The sequence below is a fragment of the Zalophus californianus genome, chromosome 1, assembly GCF_009762305.2.
Source record: "Zalophus californianus isolate mZalCal1 chromosome 1, mZalCal1.pri.v2, whole genome shotgun sequence".
NCBI classification, from domain to species: Eukaryota; Metazoa; Chordata; class Mammalia; order Carnivora; family Otariidae; genus Zalophus; species Zalophus californianus.
Window position 1 is genome coordinate 125014456 of NC_045595.1, and position 26586 is coordinate 125041041.

At 35.6% G+C, this 26586-nt stretch overlaps 1 protein-coding gene across 1 annotated transcript in view; it reads right to left on the reverse strand.

Moving 5' to 3' along the window:
• The window catches only part of SPATA16 (spermatogenesis associated 16), a 222759-nt gene that overhangs the window by 190640 nt on the left and 5533 nt on the right, over positions 1–26586 (reverse strand). Inside the window, exon 2 of the mRNA XM_027585794.1 lies at positions 6677–7309. Within this exon, the coding sequence (XP_027441595.1) occupies positions 6677–7288 (612 nt within the window). The 5' untranslated portion in view covers positions 7289–7309. The remainder of the gene's footprint in view (positions 1–6676; positions 7310–26586) is intronic.

The following is a 26586-nucleotide window of genomic DNA, read 5'->3' on the forward strand; positions in this document are numbered from 1 at the left end:
TTAGATAAAATTGTTTATTTAAGAAGTACACTTAAAAGCTAGGCCTCACAAATCAAACAGAACAGGATACCTATCTTAATTGGTATATAGAAGCTTCCAAAAGGCTTCAAGACTCTAAAATAACTTTATTGAAAGTTTTGTTACAAAAGGCTAATGAAAAATTAAAGACACAAAATGTATCTCAACAACACCTAGGTCTCTTCCATTATATCTTCCTAAAAATCCATCATCAAAACACTGGTCCAGAAACTGATGTCTCAATTGCAATCATCTGGGACACTGGAAAACAGATTGTCCTCAAAGGCCCTATACAAATTCTTTAATACCTACTCATATGCTCCCATATCTACCTTCCAAGGAAGGCCCCCATATGGACCCCTCCCCAGATTGATGGGACTCACTCATTTCCTGGTAAGCTGCTACATTATTCCCTTAAACAGCTAAAGGAAACTAAAATTAAATTTAATGAATAACCTTGCCAAATTCTAGTAAATATCAGAGCTACACTCTCCATTTTAAACCCCAGTCAGAACCTGCAGATGGGATCCTGGAAAAACTGGCAGAAGCCAACTAAGGGTGAGAATTCTTAGTAGATTCAGCTTTCCCAGCTCTCTGTCTGTAGTACTGGGTAGAGAGAGGAAATTAAAATATCTTTTGCACCTTCTTTGGGGACACCTTGTAAGTATAAGGGGTTGTTCAGTACTGTCAGAAGTATTTACTGTTTGTCTTGGCTAACAGCTACAAAGTAGCTCTGTGGTCAAAAATTGGCCCAATTGCAGAGCCTGATAAGAATTTATTTTTAGGTTTCCTCCCCTAAGCCAAAATGAAACTCTATACCCAGAGAGAAAGAAAAAACCTTCTGAAGGCTTTGAAAAAGAATTTACTAAAAAAGATAGTGTAGTTAAATTGGTCGATCAACCCTTGGTGTCGTTTAGGCTGTGAGCCAACTCTTTGAGGAATTGAGAACAACTGTCCTTATCTCACATATCTTTGCAGCACTAAAAAATGCAGCTCCAGAGGCAGCTCAAGGTTCATCTATTCCTTTTTAACCAATCCTAAAATCTCCCCCATTTATCTCAAAAGACTTGTACATATTGGCCTTAGGAAACCAAAGTCCTTCTTGGAGGAACTTAGATTCTTTCCCTGTGCCTTTGAGATGGAAACTCTTATCTGAGCCATCTCTTGAAGTAAAAGTTTCAGGGAGGTAATTCTTACTGGAGGAAAAAAATTGGGGGGGGGGGGTATTTCCTCTCTCTCTCCCTCCCTTCCTTCCTTCCTTTCTTCCTTCCTTCTTTTTTTAATAAACTGCTCCACAGCTTCCATGAGTTTACTAGTCAAGGACAAATACAAATTTTAAGTGTCTTCTCCACAAATATTAGCAGAAAAAACTTTAGCCATATGAGCAGATAAACTTAATTTATTCCAACTGTTCTTTTATAACTAATGAATTTTACATTATTGTGCCTGTTTTATGGTTAAAATTTTTAAGTGAAACTATAAGGTCTCTATGTCTGTCTGCGTGTTTATGTATGTCTATATATGTGTATTGTAGATATGTGATATTTTTCTACCGCTGGATGGATATTGTCAAAATTAATTTGTAAAAGAGCTCTATTTAGTTGGTTTAAAAGCAAGGGCTTATAAGGACTGGGTATTCAAAAACTCTCAGAAATATAAAAATTTAACCCAAATGATTTTTAAGTTCACATGATCTAGGATTAATCTTTAGTAAATAAAAGCTAATCTAAGGCAAATTAAAGTTATTAGAGTTATAATCTCTAGTACATAAAAGCTAGTTTAAGGCATATCTTTAGTGTTATTAGCATTAAACATAAAACTTTTATTCTACTTGGGTTTACTAATCAAATAAGTTCTTATTATCTCTATTAAAATGTGTTGGCCAAAAAAATAACTTAGGATGACTGACTTTGTCTAATGTCTTATGAAATTTTTGTGGGTAATCTAAACATAATTGTTAAGAACAAGTAAATTAAATACATGTAGGTAGTGATGCGGGAAACAAGGGCAAAAGAAAAATCATTAAATTTCCTTACTACCTATAGCCCATTGACAACTCCTTGAAACAGGCAGAGTGACATTCCTCTAGGGACTCAACCGCCTGGATGTTGATACTTTGCTAAGGGCAAAAGGAAATCTTAGCCAACCCCCAGGATCCTGTAAGTCTACCTTAACATATAAAAATTCCTTTGGAAACTTCCTTTATCTCTACATCCCCCCGCCCAATATATGTCTTGGCGATCATCCCCCAATAGATGACCCACCAACATACATCTGAAGGGTCTCATGAGTAAACAGTAATAAATGACCTTTCCTAACAATAGCTAGCCCCCTCAGGATCCTGGAAACCCTACTTCCAAAAATACCTGGGAGGCTTATACTACCCCTAACCCCCTCCCAACTTGAAAGTATATAATGGGCCACTCCTCATGACCCCAGTGCAGCTCTTTCTGCCCACGGGTCCTGTCCCCATGCTTTAATGAAACCACCTTTGTGCACCAAAGATGTCTCAAGAATTGTTTCTTGGCCATCAGCTTCAAACTTTTAACATCTTTCCTATGTCAGGTAGGATAAAAAGTTGTTAGGTGAACTTTTCAAATAGTTTCCCCAAATCTTTATAGTAACCTGAAAGCTGAAAATTTTGCTAAACGTTCAATGATGAGTTAAGTTAAATTCATTAAATACCCAGATCATTTCCAAATAAGATAAAATAGAAACATTAATTACTAAACATAGGTTTATCCTCTTTTGGTTTCCTTTTTACAAAGGAACTAAAGATATTTGGATCTATCAGTAAACATATTTTATGCCACATTGAATAAATTGTACTCTAAGGAAGCATATGTCTCTAGAAATCATAAAATGTAAATTTGCCAATCTGAAGAATGCTGATGTAACAGTTCACAATTGCTTACTTAGTTTTTACTAAGATTAAGGTTTTAAAGGGTGAAAAATTCTAATATATAATTAAAACTACTAGAAATAATAAGGGTAGGGAAAGTAGGATGTGTGTTTTCAGTGAGGAATGGAGATGCATTTTTGTTGAGGAAAAAGAGTAATTTTACCCTAAAGAGAGGTAGAAAAGAAGGAAAAAAATAGGAAAAAGTCTGAATCTAAAAAAGTTTTAGAAAGATTAAGGAAAAGGAACCTTGGGAAAGTAATTTTCTGTGTGATCAAGTTGGATAAAATTAAATAAATTTATAAGTTTTTTAAATAAGCTTTGATATGATCAATGTATTTATCCTTAAGAAAAACTAGAACTTAATATTTTTCATCTGCCAGAAGGACAGTTTTCTTGGACTGTTGGTCTGCTCCTGATAAGAGATTGTGAAAGGTTTTCCTTCTTTACCTTTTAAGTAATCTGCCTATAAAGCAAAGATTTATGTTTTATCAAAATGATTTCCTGTGCGCTTTATCATCGGTCTTTGATCACTTTAGAAAAAAAAATTGTCCTTTAAAAATTAAGGACCCGTGTACACAAATGTGATTTAATATGAATGTGTTTTTACCTTCAGCTTATACCTTTTGCCCTATTGGTATGTCTTCTGATGTGAATACAAACCCAAGAGCAAATAATGACTGATTTTAATAAAACTTAACAAAAATGGATGAGTTGTTCACAGAGTTGAACCATAACTGGTTCAACTTTATATAGTATAAGTAAAGCATAAAAAATAAATTATTTCATCAAGCCCATTTAAATAAATGCTTCCTGTTCCTGAAATCCTAAAAGATTGAAGTTGACTGCTTTTTGGAAGCTAAATTGTTGTCTTCTGAATCATTGCTTACCATTTTATCTTAATCATTCTAAAATATTTGCATAAATTTACCTGTCTAGTTAGTGACCATGTTATGAAAACAAAAGGAGCTAATAATTTGTCAATAGTACAAGGAAACTAACATCTAAGTAGAATATTTCTAATGGGGTTATTAGAAACATTGAAAATTGTTATGTCAATTAATCTTCAGAGCCTTTCCCCAGTTTTTTTGTTTCTTTTCTGTGGTTCTATCTTTAACCACAACCAGTGTTCTGTGAACTACTATAGCCGACTTTGTACCACCCATTTAGCAAGGATTCTATATCCTCACAAGGACTTCCAAGTAATAAGCACTCTATGGGAAAGTTGCTAGTTATCCTTCAATATCCATTCTCTTCTTCTTATTAACACAACCCCTGAATATTAGGGCCATCCAGAATAAAGACCACAGTTTTCAGCCTCTCTTGTAGGGTGGTGTGGCCACATTACTAAATTTGCGTCAATGGAAAAAAAATGGGAATGGTGTGTGCAGCCTCTGTGAATTGTGCTCAGACACCAATAGGAGCTGCCATTTTGGATCATGACGTCAAAGCCACATCTTGAGGAACAAAGTAGAATCTGGAGCTCTGATGATCATACCATACCAGCATTTGACTACCTACATTTATGTGGAAAAAAACAAAAACAAAAACAAAATCCTCCCTTGCTTTAGACACTGTTATTTTGGGTTTTCTGTCACTTGCAGCCAAACCTAATCCTAGCTTACATACACTCAAATATTTACTGATGCATCTGTCTTTCAGGTGTGATCCTTAACATTATGCCTTGGTCTCTGTCATCCATTCTACCCTACTTTAAGGTATGTTAGGACCTAATGAAAAGCGAGAGATGCATTAAATAATACCTATAAACAGCCAGTATTGAAAAAGTTAAATTTATGAGAAGAAAGGATTAAAGAGGTTAAAAATCTTTTCTATTCCCAGCAGCTCTGGTTTATTCAGAGATATTCTAGGTAAAATTTCAAAGTTAACTCCCAAGATAATTAGACAAAAGCTAGGCCAGATGTCTAAGCTAAGTTTTGGTCTCAAAATAATTACCTTTGTTAATTACCAGTAATTAGTGTCAGCATCCAACACTTTCCTAAAAACCTTTGCTGGGGGGTGGGGGAGGAGTGGAGAGAGGTGGAGGAAAGAGGGAGAGAGAGAAAAAGAGAGAGAGACAGAACACAAGAGAGAGTCAGAACAAAAATATTTTCTAGTACAGTAATATCTCGGGGTTATTAAAACCAGACTCAAATTTTTTATAATTTTGAACATTGGGTTTTATGGAAAAAACAGATATTTTCTTCCAGTTAATACAGATAGTTTTTGCTTCTACCTAGACTTAATTTGAAATTTATATCCTTTCTTACTTTATGCTTTTCTTTTTTTCATTTCCAAAATGATTATTTTTTCTTCATCTTTAAAATTATACCTTTAACCCTGGCCCCCACCCTAAAAAACTTTTTCAGCAGAAAATGGCCTTAGTAGAAGATCTCGGAGTTCTTCCTGGAGCCTTTCTTTAGCATTCTTTCCTCAGCCAGAGGCTTCTGGTCTTTAGCTCAAAGGACAGCATAGGACTCTCAGTGGTTTGTGGATAATTTTTTGGCACTTTCTACATAGCTCACAAGTTTACATAATGCATCACTCTTCCCTTCTTTGCATAGACAACCCTTTGTGAGGACAGAAGTATTTATAGATGCATCCATTTGTGCACTACTTCATCACTTCATATCTCTTTGGGTCTCCTTTTCTGTGTTTCGAGTTTTTTTTTAAATATTTAGGGACACCATTGTCTGGCATTATCCATTAATAATTCATTGTGGATATAGTAATTTTAACTTTCAAGTAACAGTGGAAATAATACTTTACTCAATACTAAATCTCTACTACAAATATCTCACACTTAACTCCTGCTCATGCCTCTGTCTCATGGTGGATCCATTACACCTTTACGCTATCTCTATTTAACTGTTTACTGGTTTGCCTCCCTCACCAGATTGTTAGGGGGAAAGGACCACATTCTAACTCATGTTTTTCTTTCTCCAGGAACCACCAAGCACATATAGAAAGCATTGAAGAAAAGTTTTTTTGTAATTAATGAAATATGCAGTAACCAATATTGTCAGGTCAGTATGACTTTTAGTGACCCACTTTGGTCCTTTTATAGATTCAGTGAGTCATAAGATGGAACAATTTTTCCCACTACCTATTTTATGTTTTAGTGGTGATTCCCAAGTTTATTTTAGTCCATGGGCTATTTCTTTATGTCATAAACAATACTGACCAATTTACCTGCTTGCAGAGAGAAAAATAATTATTTATAAAGCTCACTACGATGGGAAGGAAAGTGAAGTTTGATGTAAAGTAAAATGGTGTTATTTTGTTTTCAATAAATATCAGGCACAAATTATCAGCCCATGCTAAACAGTAAAGATGGTTGCATTTAATTATGAACATTACCTATCAGAAGGGGAAAATTCATATACTCATTATAGAGAGAGAATCTATATTCTACCCCCAACCACTGTACTAAAACTTTATGGCTTTTATAGGTATACACCTAAATTACAAAACCAACCACATTTTTATATGTTACCATTCACTGTAGCATTTGTTAACAGAGAAAAAGCATGAGGTATGCTTTTGGGGTGATTTCTATATGTCAGGTGCACACAGACATATAATTTGCGGGTGTATCTTACTTGCTTTATATAAACTGGCAATTGTATAATCCTGATATCATTCAATATTTTCACTCTATGATCACTGTTTATTAGTATGATCAGAGCTGCTCAATGTAATCACACTTTCCATTTCACACTTTCCTCTCACCAATCTATATATTCTTTAATCCCGTACCTCCAATGCTGTTCTGAACTGTCCGGCTGCCACTGCGTATTTCTTCTGTCTGTAGCAAGAGCTAGCATCCTTTAAGGCTACCTGAAGCCATTTGTCAATCTGAGGCAGAAAGCTGAAATTAGGTACATGCAAAGGGTCTACTATTTCAGCAGCTCGGCGCGTTGGTCGAATCCCAGTGGACATGATGGACTCTACAAACTCATAGCTCACATCCTCTTCATCGATGTAGACCAACTTCACCTCCACATCCATGATGTTTTTTAAGGGAATGTGAGGCAGAGGCATGGTGATCAACGTGCTGTCAAGTTCTGTTATCTTTGCCTCTTTCTTTCCAGCTGGCTTTTCTTCATTTTCTGCCTTCCTTTTAAAGGCCACTTTCTCTAAACCATTACTTTGTTTTTCTTTGATGCTCTTCACCATTTTTATTCTTTCAACTGTGATTTCTACCTGTTTATCTCCACAGCTTTTCTTAACCTCTTGTGACATTTCCAGGATGCTTGGTTGGTTTGCTAAGGTAGACATTTTCTTGCTTGTGTTTATCTTTGGAACAAGCTGATCAGGACAGACCCTATTCACTGTAGTCTCCAAATTCCTACTGCTTCCTGAATCCATTGATTCCCCCCGCTGAAACTCCTGTAAGGGTGAGAAGAAGAAAAATAATTAAAACATTTTGAAGTTCCAATGGTTTAAAACTACAGTCAAATTAATTTGAAACACTTTTTTTATTCATTATGGGAATTTATTACCTTAAAGTAAAACTCTATGTACATTATCTGCCGACAGTTTTACTAGAGAAGTGTATGTTTCAATCTCAAAACTCACCAAGGATTTGTTGAAAACACATTTAGACAATGTCTTTACAAATAATAATCTATAGCTGAACAACACTGAATGAACATTTTTATGGGGTGTCCAAACTCACTGAATAGGAAAACCTTATACATAGGCACTGAGGACAAAAAAAGACAAAAAAATCCATCTCAATATTAATTTCCTTGGAAAGGCAGGTGGTCTAGAACTCATTATAAAACACTGCTAACCTGCATAATAGACTTGGGAGGCTAAAGAAACCACAGCTGCTTCCTTTGAAAAGCTTCTAGAAATGTTGTAAATACAATGTTTCCTCTATTTATTTCTTCTATTAGTAATGAAAATCTCAAGTTTAAACAGCTTTAAAGATAACTATTATTCAGAACTGATTTGATAGCAGAAGAACATGACCTTCAACCTCACATTAATGTGGAGCCACTTATTCATCTTGAGTCTACTGTATTAATATTTTTGTAGCAATGGTATCAATGCTGTACTTACATAAAGATGAGACATTCTTAAATCATTACTGTTCAAAAAATGTAATAACCAATGGTCTTTTGATTCAAAGGCATACTATATACTATCTCTGATGCTAGATTAATTTCAAAATATAAAATGTCCTAAGATTTAATAATTATGTAGTATGGTTGGTCCCTATTTTTTAAAGACTCTTTTACCCATCAGCTTTTGTCCTAGAAACAACTCTGTAGGGCATATAGGAATAAGAACCACATTTTCCAAAGAAACTAATAGATAGAGAGGTTAAGTTACTTACCCATATCATGCTGTTGGTCATTAGTTTTTCTAATCTCTGTATAATACAACCTGGATTGCTATTTCCTCCCTAAGACTTCCACTCACTACTCCTAGCCTTCTCCACTCTCTTCCTCTATTAGCGTGTTATTCTTTGCAGCTAATGGCAGACTTACATCAGAACACAGAGAGAAAATGCAAGAAGGGCTGAGGATGACAATAGGATAACAATGACATAAAAGCTAACTTTCTTGCTTCTTCTCATCTACCACAAGGACAGTACCGGACTGAAGATAAAGTCTTGAGTAGCTTCTCAAAACTTATGATTTTATTGAAGTTGTTTACTTGTTTGTTTGAAAGACAGCAGTTTGCTTATAGAAAACCTTTAAAACACCCTGAATTTTGACCCCGTAATTCTTTTTTTTTTTTAAGATTTTATTTGTTTATTTGAGAGAGTGAGAGTGAGAGCCAGAGCACACAAGAGGGGTGAGAGAGCACGAGCAGGGTGAAAGGCAGAGGGAGAAGCAGACTCCCCACTGAGCAGGGAGCCTGATGTGGGGCTCCATTCTGGGATTTCAGGGTGATGACCTGAGCCGAAGGCAGACGCTTAACCAACTGAGCCACCCAGGTGCCCATGACCTGGTAATTCTTAGGGAAAATGAAGGAGGAAACAAAACTGTATATATGGCTGTAGCCTTGAGGCACTTTTCTCCCTCTACCATTGTACATTTGTGTCACCAGAAAGGGCTTAGGTCAAACATGGACATATCAAAAACCCTACTGTGATGGTCCAGATCTCATAGGAAAGATCAAGTTTCAATAATTCCAATAATAGCAGTCTTGGATGTTAATTTGCAAAAGTTTAATATTAGAATATTTTCCCAATGATTTATACTGACATATTAGAGTTGTGTGTCTATCGGGGAAAATACCTAAAAAAAATAAAATTTTTGCCAGTCTGTATTATTCTCAATATTGAAGAAAATAACCATGACTGGGAATCACAGGACCCATCAATACAACATTACTTTTTGCAAGGCTCTGTTTTCTTTTCTTCTCTTAGAATTATGGCTGGCATCCAATACATTTTTTGGACCACTGATGTGGCTAGTCAGAGTGGTGAGGGGAAAACTGTCTTAGCCATCACTCTAGCTTATATTTGATCTTATACCATATAGGATTTGGGTTGAGTAAAGGTTAACTTTGGTCCTTGAATTAGGATCTCTGGTGGATGGACACTAGGGAGACACAGCTATACTAGTATTTCTTTCAATAGAGGAGATGCAGAAATGGAAGTAGCACAACTCTGACACCCCACATATGCACTAAATGGTTTTTTAAATGTTCTATGAAATTTTCAGGAAAATTTATAAAACACAATGTGGCTAAGTTCCAAATAAAGATGGATTCTTACAAATACTATAGAAATTATATTTATGTTCCCCTCTTGGTATAATGCTATCTGTGAAGCAAAAGAGATGTGAGGCCGTTGAAACTCGTTTAAAGCTCCAAATATTTGATCTTAAGGATTCATATTCATTCTTACAATAGACTGCAAAATATAAACAGGAATTGCTGGGATCTACTCCAAAATTTTCATGGTATCTCCCAGGTATCTTTTCTAAACTCTCCACTTTCAAGAATCAATCATTAAAATGTATCAGAATATCTATAGTTGGTTGTAGTTAGTAACATTTTTGGCATCTATAGCAGCATTACCTATTTCTTCTGCATTTATTTCACACTTCTAGAAAAATATACATGTATAAATTTATCTTTATGACCATTTCTTCTAGAAGATAATTGCTCTCCCTCCCTTTCTCTCTCTGCCCCACCCTTCTCTCTCTTCCTCCCTCTATCCATTTTTTCCTTCAAATTCCCCACTCCAATCTTCCCTCCCAAGTCCTTTTTCATTTCAAGAAGGAAGGTTTTATTGTTTTTAAGAAATAGGCATCTGAGTATTTTCTGCATCAGTCCTTAAACTATTTATAGAAATCATAATCATGAGTTTTGTATAAGAAACAATAATAAAGGAGGGAAAAGTGTACATGGTACACAGAGAACTCAGAAGGAGTAAGTTTGAGGGCAGATGTTTAGTTTTCAAACATCTGGAAGATTAATTATTCCAAATTTAGACAAGAAACAATTCAGGCCCCCTCAAAAACCCAGAATAAATATCCTAATGTCTAAAAGCAGCCTAAATGTGCAGGCTGAAAAAGTATGGCTGAACCCAATCAATATTTATTAATGTTGGTTACAAATCAGGTGACTTCATCTTCAGATTTAGAGCCTGTTCTTTATAAAAATTGTTGCATATCTACAGAAGGGTTATGCAACTGCTCCCTTACAACTTTTTTAAAAAAATTATAAAACTCCACTCAAATAATCTGGAATTCAAGGCCTTTCACCGCCTAGGCCAGTGCATATTTCCAGACTTATTTAGCACTCCTTCTATAAACTGCTCTGAAGTCAAGTTGAACTTCTTGTTACTTCCAAAAGATACTGGTTTCTAGGCCTGCTAAGAGTTCTCCATCTTACTGTTCCCACCTCATTCTACTTGTCCAAACCTAGCTAGAAGTTATCCATCTCTCCCACCTCAGAATACCTATGGTATTTAAACCACTTATTTTCTACATTGCAGTTATGCATGAATGACTTATTTCTCCCAATAAGCTCCCTAAAGGTGAAATATGCTTTACTTATCTTGACATTAGTTTGGTGCTTTGCACAGAGTAAGCATTCAATAGATGTTGATCAATGTGGATGCTGTGAGTCAAAGGCTAATTTACACATTTTAAGAGAAACAAAATTAGATTTTTATAAAGATATGGCCTGTAACTGTGCAAAAGTTGTTTCTGAGATGTTTTGCTAGTTTTTAAAAATTTTATTTTAAATTTGACCCTGTATAAAGTACATTTTCTTCTTTGATAGTTCAAGTGAATCATGTACCAACTAGATTTAAACTATCAACCTCTTCATGTTTTTAAGTCAAGTTGATTAACATGACATTAGTCAGTGTTCCTGAGGCACTAAGTTATACTTTAATCATTACTTCAATAAAAATACTTTTAGAGAAAACTATTAGACAATCATTATATATGTCAAAGAAGTATTCACTGATAACATTCTGTAAAAATGCCCATTGTTTAATTTAGAAGACAGCATTGTAAAACTGATTTCCTCATAGAGACATGCCTTAAAAAAAAAAAAGATCTCTGGCAAATATTTATATGAAACATTAGAACAATTTCCAAGGTTTTATACTCAATACAGGTATAAGAAACAAAGAGAGGTTAATGTTCAACCATTTCCAGGGAGTAACCATTTAAATATATCCAGTGAATTTTCAACACATTAATTTTTTTCTTCAAGCATTTTATCAAGCATTCTGTTCTATGTGTTAGTTTCCATTGCTTCACCAATACAATCAGTGGTTTATATGGCTATTAGTACTACAAATTATTTATTAGAATTTCGATTAAAATAGGCACCTCAAACATAGGCAATTCAGAAAAAGAAAATCCTTAAAAATGTGCTCTCTGAAACATTCAACATCACAGTTGCTATGGTTTTCTTTCTTAAAAAAAAAAGAAAAGGATCTAATTTTAACTTGCTGTTAAATGTAACCAGAGAAACATTATGAGAAAAACCATCTTGCGTGTTAGTCCACTAGTACACCTTGGTATTTTTAAAAATACATTAAAAATATTTCTTCAATTCAATAATTATTTATTAAACACCTACTATGAGCAACAAATTGTAATAAGTAATATAAAGGAAACTAAAGATGACCAAGACAGGGTCTTGGCATTCTAGAGCTCATAGCTGGAGATAGAGGTGGAGTATGGGGAGGAGAGATGTATAGATAAAAAAATTTATACAGAGGTGACACTCTCTTACTACACTGTGAACTACTGGAGAAGTGGAAATGTGTCACAATCCTTTTACTAGCCTATGTCTAGTTCCTTCAGAGCCTGGAATATAACAGGCCCTCAATGCACATTTGTCATTCAAATGAGTGGGTGGCTGAAGTGAGTACTATGGTAGCAATAATGGACATGCTTCTGTGGAAAAATGTGACTGAGACAGTTTCAAGAGATTTGCTTTTTAGAATAGGCAGAATGAAAGGTGTACCTCTGCAGGCAATTTTCTTTTTTATCCAAGTACCCCATAAGGAATAGTTCATCATTATCAGAAGGGAGAGTAAATTTGGCTCACAAAGCTTGTTAAAAAATACGAAATAAAACACACTATGTAGTACTATATAAATAATAATAGCAGCCAACAGGTACTCCAAGTTTACCAAGTTATCTCACCGGATTATCCTATGCTTCTCACAACTCTTTTGCATAGCATTACTGCCCTCATTTTTACTAATGAGGAAACCAAAAGATTGAGCAACTTGAAAGAGATAGCCAAGAGAGTTTACCCTATCTAAGACTTGAACCCAGGACTTCCAATGTCAAATTCCATACCTTTTGAATGATAGGATTATAAATTCCTCTGCACTGCACCATCATTCTATTGGAATTTGTATTTCCCCTACTTTTTTTTTTAGTTTAATAACCAGGCATTTAACTTTATTGCCTTTTTATTGCCTAGAACTCCATTTAAAATGGTAACAAAATGAATTGGCAATTTCTGGTTAGCAAGTATCTGAACCAAATTTTTGTTGAGAAAAGCATTAGATTTTAGATTTAGTTCATTAGCTAGTTAGTTGCAAGTATAAGTGGGGCCTTGTTATATTCTAGCAGTCATTCAATTCAGAAAACAATGATGTAGACATTGGACATTAAACTTCCACATGAGCAGATTCCAGGAATTTCAAACTTGAAATTACCAAACAATTTACTGATCACTAAGTCACCAAATCGGAATAATGGCATTAAAGCAATGTCCTTCTTTGTATGTGATACACTGTGAATATCTGCCACGTTGCATTGGAGAAAGTTTTAGAAAGGTGGTTTCATCAAGGTATTATGTAGTAGAAAGAGCATTCATATTGGAGTTGCAAGAAAGTTTGAGTTCTAGATTTATTGTCTATTAACTGAGTGTTCTGGGAGAAATTATCCAACTTCTCTAAACTTTATTTTCCTCCTCTGGAAATGGGAATGATTGGATATGCGAGAATTATGTGAGAATCAAATGAGATAATTTATGTAATGGAACATAAATTAAGAGAAGAGGTGAGGTAATTATACAAACAGCATCCCTGGAAATCCCTTTGCTTTTTCAAAAGCGAAAACCTTTTGTCTGGATCCCATGTCTCCATCCTCTCAATGACTGTGCTCTTGCAATTATCACCTTTCCATATCCCCTCTTCCTTTCTTGCTTAATCCTGTTGATATGCACACTAACGTAGCAATACTTTTAAGAAAAACAAACAAGCAAACTCCCTTGCCTCCACATCTTCCTGCCACTAACCCCTGTTGCTTCTCCCATTCACTGCAAAATGACTGAAGATAATTTTTTATATTCTCTGCATCTGTTTTTTCATCACATAGTCTCTTCCCAAGCCACTCTCTTCAGGCTTCAGTCCCTACCATTCCATTAAGATCGCTCTTGTACAAAGAAATAATAGGGAATATGGTCAGTGATATTGTAATAGTTTTGTATGGTGACAGATGGTAGCTACACTGTGGCAAGCAGAGCATAACATACAGAGAAGTTGAATCACTATGTTGTACACCTAAAACTAATGTAGCATTATGTGTCAACTATATTCAAATAAAAAAAAAAAAGAAAAAAAAAAGAAAAAACTTTAAAAAGGTGGCTCTTGTACTGGTCCTCCATGACTTTCCTGGTGCTGACTCTAGGCCCTCATCTGCCAGACCTCCCAGCAGCACTCTTCACAGGTGACACTCTCTCAGCACACGTTTTTCTCATCTTCTATGACACCATGCTCTTTCTATTTTCTTATTATTTTGCTGGCCACTTATTCTCAGTCTTCTGGGTTGGCTCTTCCTCTTATATTCCACCTGAGAGCTGGAGCCACTTGTTTTCTCCAACTACATTCTCTCCTTAGGTGATTTGTCCAGTCTTATAGCTTCAAATTCCATCAAATGCTCTTAACTCCTAGCATTACAACTCTAGCCCTTACAGACTCCCTGAATTTTAAAATTGTAGACCCAAATGTCTATGTGACATCTCTACTTGAATTGTCTAATTTGCATCTTAAAATTAAGGCCAAAACAAATCTCTGCATTTTCATTCCCTCAAATAGCCCCTTCTAGTCTTCCCCATTCCAGTATATGCGCCACCCCCCCCACCCCCGATCTATCTGGTTGGACAGAACTTTACAAGTTGTCTTTGACTCCTTTCTTTCACTTACCCCCCATCCTCCAATCCATCATTAGGTCCTGTGGACTCTTTCTTTCAAAGTTCCACCTCTTTGCATATCCATGACAATAACTTCCTCCAGGCCCCAAGATCTCCTGTCTACATTATTACAATTTCTTCCTCATATAACAGCAGTCCAAATCATCCTTTTAAATGAAAATCAGATCCACTTTTCCGCTTAAAACCTTTCAAGGGCTACCCATAACACCTAGAATAGAATACACATCCCTTATGCTTCTGCTCCCTCTGAAAATTCATTGCAACTTTCCTCCATTTTCTACTATGTTCCAGCCACCTTGCTTTCATTCTGTTCTGCTAATTTAGCAAGTACATTCCCATCTCGGAGCCTTTGTACTAGTTGCACTGGAATATTTCCTTCATTGTGTTTCATGTTACTCAGATCAAAGCTTAAATGTCTGTTCCCAAAGAAACCTTCTCTGATGAATTAAAGTAACCACCCACCCCAGTCATATATCTATTTCTAATCTCTCCATATCATTCATCACAGTGATGTTTACTTACATACGTTTCAGGAGTATCTGTCTTCCTCTACTAGCATATAAACTCTGTGAGAGAATGCATCTTGTATACCTAGTTCATTGCTATATATTCAGAATGTGCTTGACATACAATACGTACATAATAAATATTTGTTGATTGAACAAATGGAAGATTGTATCTTATTGCACATTTAATGAAGAATTCAAAATTATCTTTTTTTCCCACTTGCTGCACCGCATTACAAAAGCTTAGACAGTTTAGCTGAAAGTCACCTAAATAGAAGGCAGCTTTTTACAAATGGACTTCACCATTGAAAGCTTTTCCAGGCACTGTGGCATCCTGATTCTTTTCTTTTCTTTTCTCTTACTTTCTTTTCTTCCCTTTCCTTTCCTTCCCTTCCCTTTTTTCTTTTCTTTCCTTTCCTAAAATTTTTATTGTTTGCTACTTTAAGTCAACAATATTTATGACACACCAACTCTTCTTCTAGTCTCTTCTAGTTTAATCATTGTTAGGGAATAAATAATTATTTTCTGATTCTTTGTTGACATAAAGTATGGCTCATACAGAACCAAAAGCATTAGAAAAATAAGGCTTTTTTGGTAAAGTGATCATGATACAACTTGCTATCTTTACAAGTGCAGTCCATGAAGACATGTCTATACTTATCTAAATTCTTTAATCTAATTTGTTTGTAGAAATAATAATTCATTTGCTGTGGCAGGAATATAAAGGCAGGGGAAGTAATATTTTGGTGTACCTCGGGGGGCCTGGGTGGCTCAGTTGGTTAAGCGACTGCCTTTGGCTCAGGTCATGACCTCAGGGTCCTGGGATCGAGCCCCACATCGGGCTCCCTGCTCGGCGGGAAGCCTGCTTCTCCCTCTCCCACTCCCCCTGCTTGTGTTCCCTCTCTCGCTGTGTCTCTCTCTGTCAAATAAATAAATAAAATCTTAAAAAAAATATTTTGGTGTACCTCACAGACCTTTGGCAACACTTTTTAAAAGTTTATTTGTTTTTTTAGTAATCTCTGCACCCAATGTGGGGCTCAAACTCAAGACCTCAGATCAAGAGTCACATGCTCTTCCAACTGAGCCAGGCAAGCACCTCAGCCACATTTCTTTTTGAAACATAAATGCAATCATCCTGCCAAATTCATGGACATCCTGAGAGACCGTTCGAATTTTGTTCTGTTTCTTTGCAAACGTTGCTCTGTTCTTTTATAATAGTGATCCAAGTTTCTATTTACTTACAAGGCTGAGGCTATTTAGGTGTTTAAAGAAATTCTTTTCCCTTTAACTTTGGTCACCTCTTTAATTCTGTTGGTCAGTTTTTAATTTTTAGATTTTCACATTTTATTTCTAAAACTATAACTCAGAATTGTAGGAGGAAAGCCTTTTAATATATTCAAATCTAATCTTATTTTGCTGATGAAGAAATGGAATCTTGGGCAGGTGAAATGACCTGCTCATGGCCACACAGCAAATCAGTGCTTATAAACCATATCTTGCAGCTCTCAGAATTCTTTCTACCTCACCCCACGCCTCCTACCACTACACAAAGCGAATTGTTGTCACAGTTGCATTTCCAAATGAAAAAACATATATTGGATACTTCAGGGCTTTGTTTACAGAGTCACAAAATTAAACAGTAACCATGAAGATTTCTTATCTTTTGATCTACACTTTAAGTTACTTAATTGTTCTCAAGCATATTTTAAAGTTAAATCTACCTAGAAGTGGGAAATATATCTTAAAAAAGCAAAACAAAACAAAACAAACCCAACTTTGTATTGGAAATAATTTTGTACTTATGGAAAAGTTGTAAGAATAATATTGAGAACTCTCAATTGCCCTTTATCCATATTTGCCAACAATTTTAAACATTTTGGCTACATTCGTAATTCTCTCCCTAATGTATGTGTGTTTGTGTGTTTAGAGTAGTGTAGACAGGTACAGACAGATACACACACACATATATACGTTTATTAGTTATTCTTTTGGAGTCATCTGTGAGTAGGTTGTGTACATCATGCTTCATTACCCCTTATTACTTCAGTGCACATTTCTTATGATAAGTAATATTTATCTTATGTAACACAATATATTTATCAAATTCAGTGACTTTAACACTGATACAATACTGTTGTCTGTCTAATCTACAGTCCTGATTCCAATTTTGTCAGTTGTCTTGATAATGTCCTTTTAGTATTTTTTCCTCCAGTATAAGATTCAGTCTAAGATATGTATTGCATATAGTTGTAATGTCTCTTCAGTTTCTTTTGCTCTGGAACAGTTCCCCAGCCTATTTTTGTCTTCCATGGCACTGGCATTTTTGAACAGATTATAGAATCTACCTCAACTGGGGTTTGTCTGATATTTCTACATGATTAGATTCAGGTTAAGCATACTTAGTCAGAATACTACAGAATGATGTTGTGTCTTTCTCTAGGTATCACATTTGAAGGCACACAAAGTTCACTTGCTTTTCTTTGGTGATGTCTGTTTTAATTACCTGGTCAAGATGTTAGATTTCCCTATGGCAACTTAAAAGCAGCCTCTGGGGAGACACTTTGAGACCATGCAATCATTCTCCTCCTCATCAAACTTCTCTCTCCCAATTTAGCATCCACTGATGATTTTTGACTGACCAATCTTAATGATGATGATTGCAAAATGGTGATTTTTCTTTTCCCAATTTACAGTATTACTATAATGCTTAGACAGAGGGTTGACCAACACTAAAGTATTGATAAAACCATGTTTAGCCTTTTTCTTAAATACTCTGTTTCTTGACTTTATATATCCTCATTTTTTAAAAAAAGTAAAACCTGTGCTTTCAAGAAATACAAATTAAGTAAAAGTGTACAAAAACATTTAAATAATAGAGACTGCTTTATTTTAAAACATTTTAAAATATGAAAACTGAATTTTGAGCAATGGAAGGGAATCACAGGGCACACCTACTCCAATTCCTTCATTTTGAAGATAAGGGCCAGAGAGGGCACATCCCCATTTGGTGGCAACAGTAACACTTGAAGTTGGTCTGTAGGCTCTGGTTCTAGATTTCTATCATATCCACATTACTTTAAATGTAATTGACATTTATTTGTTAAGAACATAGCGTCTTCATTAGTTGGAAATAAAAACTCATTGCATTAAGTAGGCAAGATAAGGGTAGATTAAACAGTGGTGACTTTAAAGAAATCTACCTTTTACGAATTCATTAATTCATTCAATTATTCATTCATGATTGATGAAGCATCTACTCTCTGTCATGATCTGTGTCAGCATGGGATGCAATGTTGAACCAGAGATCACCTCTACTCAAAGAGTTTATGATTCAGTGGAGATCCTATTAGTATTCACCAGAATCCTCTGAGGCCTCTTAGGTTCCAGGACCCACAGATTTGATTTACTAGGTCTGGGGTAGATACATAGGTATCTGCATATTTAACAAGCAGAGAAGGGCTATAGTAGAAATACAAGAGGTCCAAAGCATTAATATGGTTACTGTATATGCATCACCTCCTGACTCTCCCACTTCATCCTCCTACCACCTGAAATTAAAAGTGTTAATAAAATGGGATGCCTGGGTGGCTCAGTCGGTTAAGTGTCTGCCTTCTACTCAGGTCATGATCCCAGGGTCCTGGGATAGAGTCCTGCATCAGGCTCCCTGCTCAGCAGGGAGCCTGCTTCTCCCTCTGCCTGCCGCTTCCCCTGCTTGTGCTCTCTCTCTCCTTCTCTGACAAATAAATAAATAAAATCTTTTAAAAAGAGTATTAGTAAGACAAATACATAAATAATTAAAAGTATTAGTAAAAACAATACCAAACTATAAAATAAAATTTTTAGATCTTCAACAATGTTCAGATATTATTATGATAATCGCTTTTTTGAAATATTAAATGCTAGGCCAAATTTTTCCAGAAAACTATTTTTGGGTAATGCTATTTGGCTGGTGCCCTAAGCATGCTCATGGTCAGTCTATTCCAGGGGAGTCTGACATAGTGGTCTGGTGACCAGGCTGGCCCCGGGCCAATGCATTTGTATGCTTTCTTTTGCTGAGGTAAAACTGGTACCTGAGTTGGCACTGATGAAGCAGACTGCCAGGAAGACAGAGGCTGTATTAGCTGTTGAGGCCCAAGAAACATTTTCAGGTCTATACACTCACCTTCCCCAAAACTAAGTTTATAAAGATGAAGTACTGGTAGACATTCAGTCATCCATTTAGAAAAAAAGCACTTGTTGAGTTCCTACAGGGTGAAAATACTGGGCTAATGCCTGGGGGATTACAAAGATGAATAAAATGGATTGTGCTTCAGGGAAGCTTGGGAGCAAGAGATCAGAGCTGCTCTCTGACTTTCGTGGGAGGGTGTTCCAAGCTTAAGAATTAAAGTATCATAGGGACGCCTGGGTGGCTCAGTCATTAAGTGTCTGCCTTCGGCTCAGGTCATGATCCCACATCGAGTCCCACATCGGGCTCCTTGCTCAGTGAGGAGCCTGCTTCTCCCTCTCCCTCTACTGCTCCCCCTGCTTGTGCTCTCTCTCTCTCTGACAAATAAATAAATAAAAATCTTAAAAAAAAAAAAAAGAATTAAAGTAGCATAGAGGACAGAACACGCCTTTTGGACTTGAAGAGATATGGGTTCAAATCCTAACTCTATTTCTTGCTGAAGAGACCACTTAACTTTGATGGATCTTTGTTTCTTAATCCTTAAAACATGAAGATGAATTCATTCCTTATAGGGACGATTGAAGTATTAACAAAACAACATGTGTTAGGCTCTAATGCATCATCTGGCACATAATAAGGGCTTTACAAAGGATAGTTGTTAAATATAGTGTATATACTATATCATGAACAAACTCCAAACATAATAATGTTTATACATAAATATACTAGTAATGTTTAATTATAAGTGCTTTGCTTTGCATTGTGAAACTGTTTATATGCACACACACACAATTTTTCTCCCTATATATTTCACAAGTTGGCAATTAATATTTCCACACACACAAAAAAATGAATCTCAAGACATATGCTCCCTGAGGATTTTCTGTCCTAGAGAGCAGTCAGTAAAATAAGAGGACACCAATCACAAATAGAGATAGCTCACCTACTTTCCACTGTTATCATACATACCCACCCAAATACTGCATGATTCATAAAATGGGTACACCATAGGTAATGAATGAATAATTAATACTCGCCACTCTTACCTCACAAGTAGAAACTGAGGCATGAAGATGAGACTGCTTCTAAATTATTTCCCCTTGAGGCTGAACTGGATGTTTATTTTCAACTAAGATCATTAGAAGTCTGGGGCACCTGGGTGGCTCAGTTGGTTGAGCGATTGCCTTTGGCTCAGGTCATGATCCCGGAGTCTCCAGATTGAGTCCCACATCGGGCTCCCTGCTCGGCGGGAAGTCTGCTTCTCCCTCTGACCCTACCCCCGTCTTGTGCTCTCTCTCTCTCAAATAAATAAAATAAAATCTTTAAAAAAATAAAAAAAAAATAATTAAAAAAAAAGATCATTATAAGTCCCTGTAAAGTACCTTTGAAGTAGGGGTGGAGATAGAAAGTAAACATAGAAATCCCCTAATCTCCCAACATATTATATAGTAAAACGTCACTGTTGTCATTATAATATTTTAAAATATGTTTACGCTGCATTTCAATTTAACAATCCCTAAGCTGTCCTTCCCCTTATAAGTTGAAGAATAAAGGGTCATTTTTAACACCTCAGAAACTGTTGGATAAGATTGTTTACATGATTTGCCTAAGGATTAATGGCATAATGTTGTATCGCATTTACCACAGAACCTGACAGGGAAGAGAAAGTGAGAGAGAGATCTATGTATGCCAAGCCATTTCATGTAAACATTCAAGTCAAAGTAGGGTTTACCTGATTCTTTTTAAGATTTCCAGCTTGATATTTTACTAAAGATGATATAATTATGAAGTATTTTCAAACAGAACTCTTTAGATCCTGTACATATTTATTTTTGCACAAATAACTCTTTTATATTTAATTTGACTTCATTGCCTCCCTTGTTGAAGCCAGCAGGCTCAGTTTACAAGCCTCTGAGCTACTGTTGGCTGCTGCTTTCTTTCCCAGTGAAAGGTACAAGTTGATAAGTACCATGCATCTTCCCTTCACGCCACCAGTACCTCTCTCCCTCTGGCTCAGGTTGCTCAAAGCACAGATCCCCTCTTACCCATTCCCAGGTTTGAAACACATGGCCTCGTTTCAAAGTATAGCCAGCTTCCCTCTACTTTCCTGTGGGAGATAAAAAGGGGGTAATGGGGGCAAAGAGAGCTCTCTGGGCCTCCCCTACCATACACACTATACTGTCCCTTCTCCTTCTCATCAAAAAAAAGAAAAATAATCACTTAATTGTTTCCTACTACAGTTTTTAACCAACTGAGCCACTCAGGCGCCCCCTACTACAGTTTTTTAGTATTATTATTATTTGAAGATTTCTTTGAATTTTTTCTGGTATAAGTAATGATACTTATTTTGCAGAAACGCATTTGTCTGAGGGAGAAATTAATTTTTGAATTAAGATAAAGGAGATATAAAAATTGTTTAGAAATACATTTTTTTACTTTTTCAATCAGGTTTAAATTACACTTAATGAAGATTTACAGGTTTCTGGAATTGAGAAATATTTGAAAACAGATTGTATACTAATCATCCATTAATATTTTCCTAATTAATCTCTGAAAAAGAGAACCACGAAGTCAAAAGAACTACCTGGAAAAAAATTTTAGTGTATCAAACTTAAAACAAAACCATACTTTTTAAATTAGTAATTTTCACAATCTGAATCTGCCAAAATGTATCAAACTATTTGGTTACATGTTAGCTTCTGCTATGGTGGAGGGAAGTAGTTGGTAGCAGATCAGAACTCTTCTGGAGAACAAACAGAAAAACAGTATAAAATACCAAATTGTCTGAGTGTACTAGGATGCTAGGGAGGCAATGAGAAACGGAGAGGTTATAAATTCTATACTGAAGTGACTTTTATAGCCATTTTCATCCTGGGGGCATTTGCCAATGGGGCATAAGGAGGGAACTGAGAATCTCAGCATTGCAACTAAGGAAGGAGAATCTTGGGTGATAAAAAACCAGCACAGCTTTGGGTAGATATCTGAGGGGCCTCAAACACAGAGAAGTTTATCATCTCAAAAAAAATGCCAATTTCTGGGGCTTCACAGAGCAGAACGCTAAAGATCTAAGTGGAAAGACTCTGAAAAGCAATGCAAACTTTGGCAGTCTTGTGAGACAGGACCTACAGGAGGAAGGGCCTTAGAGAAACATCGGAATTTCAGCTGAAAATTCTTGAGAACCAGAGTGAACCAGAGGTGGAGGTAGACTCTTTCCAGGGCTTCAACCCAGCCTCAACATGGAACAGTTCATGATTAAATTATGATGAACTATCATGTTATCTGTCTAATGAAGAGAGGGATGAATTCATTACGGAGGAAGGTACATCTGAATCCTCTATAATATTCTATACAAAATAGTCAATCTTTAATAAAAAATGATTAAGTATGCCCCCCAGACTCCCCAGTATAACATAATCAAGAAACCAAAAGAAAAAGTAGACAATAGAAACACATTCATAGATAAACATGATATTGGAGTTAGCTAAGAAATTTAAAATAACTCTAAAATAGTCAAAACAATAGAGGGCGACAAGATAAAGAATTTTACCAGAGTATTAGAATCTGTAAAAAAGGATCAAATAAAAATTCTAGAACTGAGAAATACACTGAGATTAACTCATTACATGGATTAAATGACCTGATTTTTATATGCAATAGAAGACAGAATTAGTAAACTCAAGGAGCAGTAGAAAATATCTGAATTTAAGCAGAAAAGTAAAATAACGAAAAACATAGGAAAGAACTTTGGAGAAATGTGGAACACAGTGAAAAAGTCTAACAGCAGTGTAGATGGACCACAGAAGGAGCACAGAGTGAGAATGAAGAAGCAAGGACGAATTGCAGTAAGGAATGAAGAATAATTGTAAAAGTAAACATTTATATATATATGAGAATATATACATAATAATGAATATTGACTGTCAATTGACTCTATAAAACAATAACAGAAATGTTTCTACCAAGTTTAAAATGTATGCAGAATTAAAAGAATGGCAATGATGATACAAAAGATGGGAAAAAGTAAATGGAATTAAAGAATTCTAATATTCTAAAATTAGTAAGAATTTGGTAAGAAAAATCATCTGTATTAGATTGTAATAAATCAAGATTCATATTTGATTTTGGGGGTAAATGTTGAAGAATAGTAAAAGACTATATAACTAACTAATTAGGAAAAAATTAAATATTTTTGATTAATTAAAAAAAGGGGCAAGAAATGAAAGAAAAACGATCAAATAAAAACCAGCTAACAGTATGGTAGATATCAACCAAGATGTAGCAACAATTATTTTAGATTTAAAAGTACTAAATATTCTAATTAAGAGTCTAAAATTATCACACTGGAAAAAATACAAACCACAGCTATATTCTGCTTATGATAGATACACCCTAAATATAAGAACACAGGAAAGTTGAAAATATAACTATGCAAAAGGATACAGCATGGAAACATCAACCAGGAGAATGGGATGACTCTAACTCCTATCAAAGTAGACTTTATGGGAAGGGACATTACTTGACATAAAAAAGGTCTGCTAGTTAATAATTTATTGTCTCCTAACTCCAAAAGTACTCCTTACCCTGTATTTACTGGAATTGAATTCTACATACTACATTTCTCTTTTTCCAGCTGGCCACCAATAGAGGGTACTAGAGAAACACTGCAAAGCTGCAAAAGAAAGGACTCTTCCTTCTAGTATTTGTTTTAGCCAGTAGTCCGTGGATCCAGGCAGCATTTTGCAAGAGTTCAGGCAGCATTTACCTATGCTCTTGTGGCCCTCACAGTTAAGCAAAGGTGTCCTGTTGTCAAGTTTCTTCACCACATCCTCACTCTTCACCCATTTTCCAGGCAAGGGAATCTCATTTTAGTTACCATTTGTGGGCAGTGAATTCCAGGGGCAGCTACACCCTTAGCCTTGCAGCACCTCCTCTAAGGTTCCACATTCCTTTTTTGTTTACTTTCTCTTAGCTCTAAGATGAGTAGCCTGCTTGGGGTGGGTCCTACCTCCATAATCCTTGCAGTTGTCTTTCTAGTCTTTTGTAGTTAGCCACTATTTAATTCAGTTAACAATTCTTTGTAGTAAAACTGTAGTTTCTGTTTTCTGGCAGTAGCTTAACTGATACAAGGTATTTTATACAAAAAGGGGACTAGGAAAAGATAGTACAATTCTAAATATGTATTCAGTCAATAACATGACTTTAAAATACATAAAGCAAAAAATTCACAGAAATAAAAGGAGATATTGACAAACCCTCAATCATAGTAAAAAATTTTAATACAACTTTCTCAATAGCTGATTGAATTTCAGACCACCCCTCCTAAAAAAATGAAATAAAAGAAAAAGAAAAAAAAAAACCTTTTAAGGACATGGAAGTTCTGGGTAACACGAGTAACGAACTGGACCTAATTGATAATATGTAGAATCCTGCATCAAAGAACATCAGAATGTGCATTCTTTTCCAAATGTACCTGAAACCTTTACCAAAATTGAACATAGCTTAATTGTAGGTCAAGCCACAACAAACTTCTCATTTTATATGGAAATACAAAGGGCTAAGAATGGCTGAGATAAATTTGAAAAAGCTGGAGAACTTAAACAATATTAAGAACTATTGAGAATTATTATAAAGCTACAATAATTAAAGCACTATGGTTTTTTTTCTTTTTGTAAAGATTTTATTTATTTATTTGACAGAGAGAGAGATAGCGAGAGCAGGAACACAAGCAGGCGGAGTGGGAGAGGGAGAAGCAGGCTTCCGGCGGAGCAAGGAGCCCAATGCAGGACTGGATCCCAGGACCCTGGAATCATGACCTGAACCGAAGGCAGATGCTTAATGACTGAGCCACTCAGGCGCCCCAAAGCATTATGGTTTTTATGCAAGGATAAACAATTAGACCACTTGAACAGAAAAAAAGCTCAGAGATAGATACACATATAAACGATCAGTTAATTTATGAGAAGAGCGACCCTACCATGAAATGAGGGAAATTATGGTCTTTTTAATCAATGGCACTTGGCTAAGTCAAAAGGAAAAAATAAATTTGACTCCTACCTTACATAATACACAAAAATCAATGCCAAATACATTGAAAAACTAAGCGTAAAAAAAAATCAAGTTCTTAGAAAAAAATATTTTCATGACTTTGGGGTAAGCAAAAATTTCTTAGGCAGGACACAAAAAGTAATAAATTGGAATATGTTATAAGTAATAACTCCTGTTCATCAAAATTTACCATGAAGAAAATGAAAAAAAGGCAGTTCATGGAATAAGAGAAAATATTTATAATACATATATTTGACATGGACTCATATTCAGAATATATGAAGGACTTCTATAAATCAATATGAAAAAGGCAGACAATCCAGTAGAGAAATGGACCAAAAATTTTAGTAGATGTGTAGACATGTCATAAAAGAGGATTTCCAAATGGTCAATAAACTTACTAAAAAGTTGCCAACTTCATTAGTCATCAAGGGAATGCAAACTGAAATTCCAGGTTAGATGCAACCACAAATCCACCAGAATGACTTAAATAAAAAAGACAGAAAATACCAAGTGTTGGAAAGTACATTATGTAACGGGAACTATTATATATGGCTTATATGAATGCAAATTTGTACAACCACTTTGGAAAACTGGCAGCACCTACTTCCTCCTATACTCTATGTCTGGGTAATCTTTTTTCCTCCTATAAGCCCAGCAGAAATGCATACTTATGCTGAAAAATACACATGGACAAGAATGTTCTTAGTAGCACTATCCATAACAATAAAACATTAAAAATATTCCAAATGCCAATCAACAATAGAAAAGATACATAAGTGGTGGTATATTTATACAATGAAAAAATATTATATGGCAGTGGAATAAAAACTATAACTATAAGCTTCCACATGAAAGAATCTTACAAGTAAAATGTTGAGTGATACAAAAGAATATACACTGTATAATTTATTTTTGAAAGGGTCAAAGGCAGGCAAAACTAATTTGTGGTGGGGCACCTGGGTGGCTCAGTTGGTTAAGCGACTGCCTTCAGCTCAGGTCATGATCCTGGAGTCCCGGGATTGAGTCCCACATCGGGCTCCCTGCCCAGCAGGGAGTCTGCTTCTCCCTCTGACCCTCCCTCCTCTCATGTGCTCTCTCTCTCTCATTCTCGCTCTCTCAAATAAATAAATAAAATCTTTAAAAAAAAAAAACTAATTTGTGGTGTTAGAAGTCACAATAGTGGTTACCCGTGAGAGGGTGCTTAGTAACTGAAATGGGCCAGGAGGGATGTCCTGGGGCTTACTGATATCACCATTTTTATCCATTATCTCTCTCTCTCTCTCTCT